The sequence below is a fragment of the Entelurus aequoreus genome, linkage group LG11 (assembly GCF_033978785.1).
Source record: "Entelurus aequoreus isolate RoL-2023_Sb linkage group LG11, RoL_Eaeq_v1.1, whole genome shotgun sequence".
Classification (NCBI taxonomy): Eukaryota; Metazoa; Chordata; class Actinopteri; order Syngnathiformes; family Syngnathidae; genus Entelurus; species Entelurus aequoreus.
The window spans coordinates 59,962,706-59,971,567 of NC_084741.1; the positions used below are offsets into that span (position 1 = coordinate 59,962,706).

Genomic DNA, 8,862 nt, shown 5'->3' on the forward strand with positions numbered 1-8,862 from the left:
TAAAAATAAAGTTTTATCACCTTATGAACATTGCCAGAGTTCGCATGTTTGTCTCTCAGGCCAACACGGACGTGTTGTTTAGATTATTTTTAAATGTAAAAATGTGCATAAGTATGTAAAGTTTGTACAATATGTGAATAGACAATGTGCAAATCCTGCCAACAATGTGTGCAAAAATATGAGTTTGAAAATCAGCTTAACACGATTATGAGGTATAAAGTGCATATTGCCACTGAAGTCTTTGTGTTGTTCCTTCACTTCCTTAACATTTCTCTGTTGTCTTATATTCCCGAATCATCGCCTCCATGTCATATTTCAGGTTCTAGTTCTTTTGAGTCCCAAAAGATGGATCGCCCGTCCATTTCTGTCACGTCGCCCATGAGTCCCAACATGCTGAGGGATGCCCCGCAGTACTTGTCAGGACAACTCTCAGTAAGTGTGACATATGGACTTTGTGATAAATTGCCTCGTGTGTTAATTAGATGCGTTATGAGCAATATGAACTTGAGCTACATCCAGCTGATCTAATTTGGTGTTTTAGATAATTGTCAATATTTGTAGTGACAAACCGTGTCAAGAAAATGGTCTGCTAGTTTGTTAAGGCAAACAGGCACAGAGTCACATCTATTTGGCTGACCTGAGTCCCGACTCTGGATTGTTGGTGTTTGGATGTGTACATTTTCTGATTTAAACCCCCCACCCCCTGGGATGAATGGGTTAAGCATTTGCACTGAAAGAATATATACAACAAGTATTAAATGTTGGATTTGCAAAAAGTTTGCATAATGTGTTTTTCTTTGTTGTTTTTTTAGTACAATTCTTTTTCTTAATGGGACATAAATCATAGCTCTACTTTGGGAAATTGTAGATACAAGTTAGTGATATCATTGTCATTGAGATGCCAGGTTTAGGGCAGAAACGATGTATTTACCAAAACTCTTCAAGATGCAAATGAAAGCAAAACCCCTCGTGTTTGTGTTTTGGGTGAAGTTGTGTGGAATTTTGGTTTTATTACATTTCCCTTTTGTTGTTAATTTTGCTTATCCAGAGCCAAAGCCTTAGTAGAAGAACAACGCCTATTCCCCCTAGGGTCCAGGTAATGGGCCCTGTCTGAAGGGCACTCTCTCTCTTTGGTCTTTGCTCTTGACTGTTGACTGGCCTTTTTCTTTTGGAAAATGCATTTCCAGGGAAATTGATGCTTCACGTTTCCCTCTCAGTGCAGTGCATTGTGTTGCATTCTTCTGTATGATTTTGTTGCTATCACCATTTTGATTGGAGTTATTAATGCTCATTTTAACCCATTCATGTCAATCTGCCTTGGCAGTGCATGTACAACTAATCAACATTCAAGAAACTTTTCCATTTGCCTGGTTTAAGTTATATTATACTGTATCTTGTGTTACTGTATCCTATACTCTACTGGATGTTGAAGTCTGCAGTGCAGGAGGGTGTTTTCGGGGACAGGGATTTAAGTTATTTCTGATTTATTGTAACTTAAAGGCCTACTGAAATTTTTTTTTAAAATTTAAACGGGGATAGCAGATCCATTTTATGTGTCATACTTGATCATTTCGCGATATTGCCATATTTTTGCTGAAAGGATTTAGTATAGAACAACGACGATAAAGTTAGCAACTTTTGGTCTCTGATAAAAAAAAGCCTTGCCCCTACCGGAAGTAGCGTGACGTAGTCAGTTGATCGCCTCCTCATATTTTCCTAATGTTTTCAATGCAGCTAGAGCGATTCGGACTGAGAAAGCGACGATTACCCCATTAATTTGAGTGAGGATGAAAGATTTGTGGATGAGGAACGTTAGAGTGACGGACTAGAATGCAGTGCAAGACATATCTTTTTTCGCTCTGACCGTAACTTAGGTACAAGCTGGCTCATTGGATTCCACACTTTCTCCTTTTTCTATTGTGGATCACGGATTTGTATTTTAAACCACCTCGGATACTATATCGTCTTGAAAATGAGAGTCGAGAACGCGAAGTGGACATTCACTGTGACTTTAATCTCCACGACAATACATCGACGAAACACTTTAGCTACGGAGCTAACGTGATAGCATCGTACTTAACTGCATATAGAAACAAAATAAATAAATCCCTGACTGGAAGGATAGACAGAAGATCAACAATACTATTAAACCATGGACATGTAAATACACGGTTAATGCTTTCCAGCCTGGCGAAGGTTAACAATGCTGTTGTTAACGACGCCATTGAAGCTAACTTAGCTAGGGAGCTAAAATGATAGTATCGGGCTCAAATGCAGATAGAAACAAAATACATAAACCCCTGACTGGAAGGATAGACAGAAAATCAACAATACTATTAAACCATGAACATGTAAATTCACGGTTAATGCTTTCCAGCTTGGCGAAGCTTAAAAATGCTGTTGCTAACGACGCCATTGAAGCTAACTTAGTATAACGGGACTTCACAGAGCTATGATAAAAACATTAGCGCTCCACCTACGCCAGCCAGCCCTCATCTGCTCATCAACACCCGTGCTCACCTGCGTTCCAGCGATCGACGGAAGGACGAAGGACTTCACCACGATCATCCGTGCGGTCGGATGCTAGCGTCGGCTAGCGCGTCTGCTATCCGAGTCAAAGTCTTCCTGGTTGTGTTGCTGTAGTCCGCCGCTAATACACCGATCCCACCTACAACTTTCTTCTTTGCAGTCTTCATTGTTCATTAAACAAATTGCAAAAGATTCACCAACACAGATGTCCAGAATACTGTGGAATTATGAGATGAAAACAGAGCTATTTTGTATTGGATTCAATGGGGTACCGATACTTCTGTTTCACTGGCTACGTCACGCGCATACGTCATCATCCAAAGGCGTTTTCAACCGGAAGTTTAGCTGGAAATTTAAAATTGCACTTTATAAGTTAACTCGGCCGTATTAGCATGTGTTGCAATGTTAAGATTTCATCATTGATATATAAACTATCAGACTGCGTGGTCGGTAGTAGTGGGTTTCAGTAGGCCTACCTTGATATACTAACTTGGTAACTGCAGACAAACACGCATCGACTGAAGGATTCCATGTGTGAGTTTTAGTGATGGAGAAGTGTAAAACCCTTATTAATTAAATCATATTTAGATGGTATATGGCTGCATGTTGCAGTGAAAACAGACAAACAATATAGGTTTCCTTCCAGATAATAGTACTTAGCAACATTGCACCTTTTAATTTTGGTCTATGTATCTATATCGATCCGATATCAGCAAAAAAACTATATTGGATTGCATTTAAAATCTCTGATACAAACAATATGATACAGTAAACAGTAAACCAGTTTCAAATAGTTATAGTTTCATTATTACATATACAAAGTCTCCAAGGCAGGAGTGGGATTGAAAGTATCCAGTAACAAACTTGCCCTTATCGTTCAACTTACTCGATCATGAGCTTAATTTGATAACTTACTGTGGCCACTTGGTGTCGCCAAAAACAATTACCACTCCACTTCATTTTAATCAGACATCATACGTTCATTCTAGAAAGTTAATAATATATACGGTAGGTTAATGTTTATCATACCGACCATTGTTGTCAGTTTGAGTAATTTCACTTTTTCAAGCCTTTTTCTAACATGGGGAATAGCTCGGTTGGTAGAGCGGCCGTGCCAACAACTTGAGGGTTCCAGGTTCGATCCCAGCTTCTGCCATCCTCGTCACTGCCGTTGTGTCCTTGGGCAAGACACTTTACCCGCCTGCTCCCAGTGCCACCCACATTGGTTTAAATGTAACTTAGATATTGGGTTTCACTATGTAAAGCGTTTTGAGTCACTAGAGAAAAGCGCTATATAAATATAATTCACTTCACTTCACATTCCACACTACAAAAATGATAAAAATATGTATGATTTGTGCTGATATCATATCAGATCAATATCGGTATTGGCCAATACTCAAAGCTTCAATATCGGTATCGTATCAGAAGTGAAAAAGTTACTCTGTTAAATTGCAAATGTTCCCATCGATTACATTGTTTAAATTTGGATATTGCTGAATATATCAGTGATAGAATATATTTAGTAAGATCTTAGGGGGAATGTATGGTTATATCCATTCATAGCATCATACCCTAGAAAGTTTTTAAAATTTCCTTCGAACTTACACACATGTCACCTGCAAGGCCTCACAATGCAAAATTGTGTGCACAGACGCACAAACTCAAGAGAAAAGTAATGAAGTTCATAAAAAAATACCGGTAATGTGCCCCACCTTTACTTGATCATAAGCCTCCAACTGTAGTATCACATCTACCAACTTGTTTGACTATTCTTTTTTCATCAATGCTGCATGGTTTGCTGGTAGTTTAGATGCTGGCGCAGACCCTCCCCATAATCATATTCTTGATGAAGTATGGACAAAAGCTTAGAAGGTTTATATTTTTTCATTTCATCCAATTGCTTTAAGGCCGCTGTTAAAGAGTTGTACTTCTTCTAAGTGTCTGCTTTTGGAGTCCATACTTCCCTCTTACTACCTTTGATTACACTTGAAAGAGCATGATTGATTTGTCAATATCAGTGCCCTTTGTTCAATATCTCAGACATTATTACATTATTCACTGCTGGATAGTATTATTTCCCTTGAGCACATGCTGGTAATGTTAGCGCATCTTTCATGTAGCATTTCACTTCACCTTTGATTAAATGAAACACAGACAATTGCATTCAGTTCCTATCAACGGTGTTTATTTGTCCGTGCAAGAGAAACACAACTGGATAAATTGTCAGACCAAACTTCATACTTCTTTTTACATGCTAAACATGCACCGACACACATCGATTTTTTTTCCTCCAGCATTCGTTTTTTTTAGGTGACATACACATTTCTTTGTTCCCAGACCTTGTGGAATATGACATTTATAAAAATACACCGTGCTAATGCTAGCATTGCCCATGTTTTTTATTTTTTTATTATTATAATTTAAAACAAAAAAGCATGCGACTTAATCATCTTTTCCATAATGGGTATATACAGGAGAAGACCCCATATTGTCGTCAACATAGTGAAAACAAAATATATATATTTGAGTCTTCTCCTGCATTATCCCCTTTGTGCATTTTCACTACTGTTGCTACAAATCCCTTTTACTGAATTGTGTTTCTGTTCTGCGCTTGCAGGTCAAATTGTGGTACGACAAAGTCGGCCATCAACTAATAGTCACCATCCTGGGAGCCAAAGACCTCCCACCCAGGGAAGATGGTCGGCCCAGGAATCCATATGTTAAAATCTACTTCCTCCCTGATAGAAGGTAAGCGTAAAGCCAATTACTTTTCATGTTAATCGTGACAACAATTACCATACTTATTCAATCTGTCCACAATTCCGACTAGGGATGGGTACCAACTTTGAGAAAAAGACCATGTACAGATTTTCTTTAATTCTAACGGCGCCATATTTTGTCCGTTCCGTCTAGTCTAGTTGCAGACAAAAGTGCGGCTCAAACTCTTCAGCATTCATAGCGGACTCATCCAAAGTCCCTCTTGGTCGGATGTCTCAAACACGTGGCCGGTGGGCCATTGGTGGTTGGCCAACTCATATTGTGTGACCCTCTACTTAACTAAATAGTTTAGGGTAATTGTGACCCGCGCACCCTTGGCGGTTAATAGTAAATAAATGCTGACATTCTTAAATGCCACAAAATACTAAACACAATAATGGTGCAAACACACAAATTACAGCACAATAAACATGCACTAGGAAATACAAAGACTTCCTTTAAAGACAAGTAAACGGATGTATTTTTTTTAATGCATTCTAACTTGTAAATAAAAGTCCACTTACAATGGAGCCAATGGGAAGTCACCTACTCCGCCCATAAAATCCAATAACTAACCATTCAAAAACCGCCAACAATACTCCATTTACATTTCACGACTTGAAAATTAACCAAGTGTTATTGATATTGTTATTATAAGCGCTAAAACTAACTATTTACAGCGGCGCCATGATCACTTGGTTGTGTAACTATGTTGACATCATCGGCTGGTGAGTTGCTTTCTCGCTTCAGAGCTCATGGAAGTTTATTCTACATCATGAATAATGCCTCTCACCTGGATAGTAGAAGGATTTAGGACATAATCCAACAAGTTGGTACACTTTGACTGCCAATTTAGAACCGGGAATAGTGAGAAATACATGAAAAGACTCCCTTTTTTCTTTGCGAGGATTAACTGGCATTCTTCATCTAAACAGGATTATAACAACATTCTTTTTTTAATTATCATTATTTTTTATTTATTTTATTTTTTTAAATTATTTTTATTCTTTTCAATTTTTGTTATTTTGTCTGTCTATCTGTGTTGGCCCTGCGATGAGGTGGCGACTTGTCCAGGGTGTACCCCGCCTTCCGCCCGATTGTAGCTGAGATAGGCTCCAGCGTCCCCCGCGACCCCGAAGGGAATAAGCGGTACAAAATGGATGGATGGATGGATAACAACATTATATCAGTCGGCATCCCAGTGACAGCAGACCTTGTACAGTAATTGATGCCAACCTAGTGACAGACACGTCACCCTTGCTCCTGATGGGGGGTGTTTAGGGCCTTGCATGCCGGCTCTCGCCATCAGTGTGTGAATGTGTGTATGCATGGGTGAATGTGGTAATAGCGTCAAAGCGCTTTGAGTACATTGAAGGTAGAAAAGCGCTATTCAAGTATAATCCATTTACCATTTTACTATTTAGAGTGCATACTAATAAAAAAAACTTGTTTTACATAAGGATTGTAAATGATGGGCAAAATTCCCCAAAAAAGTGCAATTCCCCTTTAAGCTGCATTGTCTCGGATCATCTCCTGGGGAACTCACAGTGTCAAAATATAACATTTTTACATTAAATTTTACATTTATAATGACTTAAGGCCTAACCATAGCTCAGTGTCACTATGGCTGCTAGTAGAAGCGGTTCACAAATGTATTCACGTGGTTAAAACGTGATTCTGAAGTGAATACTGTACTTTGTGCTGCCCAGCCTCACCCAGACTCTTGCGCCCCCCAATTTGAGTTGTAGACCCCTGCTCTAAGCAATGTTGCAATTTTACATGCCAACAAAGCAAGTATGTTAATACGCTCAATCGTAAAATAAGGCTGCACTTTTCCTAAATGGGCTCGTTTAATGCTAATTCACATTGGCTTTACCATATACATGCTACTGATTAGCATTAGCGATTTTACATAGCAATTTCAACACCTCTAAATCTGGTAATGAAAACTACAACTGAGATGCACATTAAAATCCAACAACATGGTTAAGTACAATACTTACAGCATAGACACTTTGTGGGGCATAACATAAAACCAGACCGGCACATTCAACTTCATGGCAAAGAGTACTTCCTAGTTTGGCAATACACTACTGCCAACTAATGTCTTAGAATTGCAACTGCATGCAATGTCTACTATATAATACCTGCAAATGAGATTAAGAAATGTAAAACAAGATACAACACGTGGACAGCACAGTTATCATAATCAGCTAATTTCTATATTTTATAATAAAAAATAAAAATTGTTAAAAAAGTACTGAAAATTGGTACTGGTACTGTATCTGATCCCATGTACCGGTATCGTACCAGTTAAAATGCCAAAGGTACCCATCTCTACTCCCAACATTTCGCATTGTGTTGTGTTGCTGTTGTTTGTGGCTCGTTCACGTCATGGTTCTAAATACAAATAGTTTGAATTATTGTTCCTCCAGTGACAAAAGCAAGAGGAGAACAAAAACAGTAAAGAAATCCTTGGAGCCTAAATGGAACCAGACCTTTATGTATTCACCGGTGCACCGGCGGGAGTTTCGGGAGCGCATGTTGGAGATCACTTTGTGGGACCAAGCCAGAGTGAGGGAGGAGGAGAGCGAATTCCTGGGAGAGGTAGGAACAAGACAAAACCAGGAAAACACTTATCATGCCCGTTATGAAGAGGGAAAGTATTGATTTGGTTCATTCATATGAATTGATTGATGAGTGTAAAACACATTTATTTATGACCGTGGTCTTCCTGAATATTGGTAGATCCTGATTGAGCTTGAGACTGCGCTTCTAGATGACGAGCCTCACTGGTACAAGCTGCAGACACATGACGTGTCCTCCATCCCGCTTCCTCGTTCCTCTCCAAACACACAGCGTCGGCAGCTCCACGGAGAAAGCCCAACGCGGCGGCTGCAGAGTAAGTATCACATGTGATGAAGTCCTCCTAATTTGATTGAGAATCAAGTGAACGCCTATGTCCCGTGTGTCACTTCAACCGCACTGCTTTTGCTTTCACAGACAAAGGCTCATATTCATACTCAGGTAAAGGTCCTGCACTCCCAGGCAGTGCCTTGCTGTGGTGCATTTAAGTGTCTGCTCTCCTCTTGAATGATGCATTCGAGTGCCTTCATTCTCTAACCCCTTGTCTATTAAGGGTGCATGTGTCTGCTCCCTCATATCTTTCAGTGGAGTGAGATGGTGTCCCTAATTAGACTTCTCTTCACCCAGTGTAGCAGACGCAGGTCTTTTATTGACTTAACGTATTGAAACACTACTCACAAAAAGATGGGATATTTGGCTTTCAGGTGAAACTAAAATTCACGATAAGTTTTACACATGATTTGAAATGTTCAAGTTGGCATAAACACTCTATGCCAAGGGTAAAAGCCGATTGCATGTAAAGTAAAGTAACATATATATACAGTATATACTGTATGTATATATATATATATATATATATATATATATATATATATATATATATATATATATATATATATATATATATATATATATATATATATATATATATATATATATATATATATATATATATATATATATATATATATATATACACTACCGTTC

The 8,862-nt window shown here is 38.7% G+C and overlaps 1 protein-coding gene across 30 annotated transcripts in view; it reads left to right on the plus strand.

Annotated features, from left to right (window-relative positions):
- Nucleotides 1-8,862, plus strand: part of rims2a (regulating synaptic membrane exocytosis 2a) — a 305,210-nt gene that overhangs the window by 195,855 nt on the left and 100,493 nt on the right. For 11 of the 30 annotated variants that reach the window (XM_062063652.1, XM_062063655.1, XM_062063657.1 and 8 more), the window contains 6 exons: nucleotides 320-432; nucleotides 1,049-1,096; nucleotides 5,150-5,280; nucleotides 7,725-7,896; nucleotides 8,038-8,191; nucleotides 8,293-8,316. In XM_062063652.1, the coding sequence (XP_061919636.1) occupies nucleotides 320-432; nucleotides 1,049-1,096; nucleotides 5,150-5,280; nucleotides 7,725-7,896; nucleotides 8,038-8,191; nucleotides 8,293-8,316 (642 nt within the window). The remainder of the gene's footprint in view (nucleotides 1-319; nucleotides 433-1,048; nucleotides 1,097-5,149; nucleotides 5,281-7,724; nucleotides 7,897-8,037; nucleotides 8,192-8,292; nucleotides 8,317-8,862) is intronic. The other 19 variants (XM_062063656.1, XM_062063671.1, XM_062063676.1 and 16 more) reach the window with 3 other exon arrangements.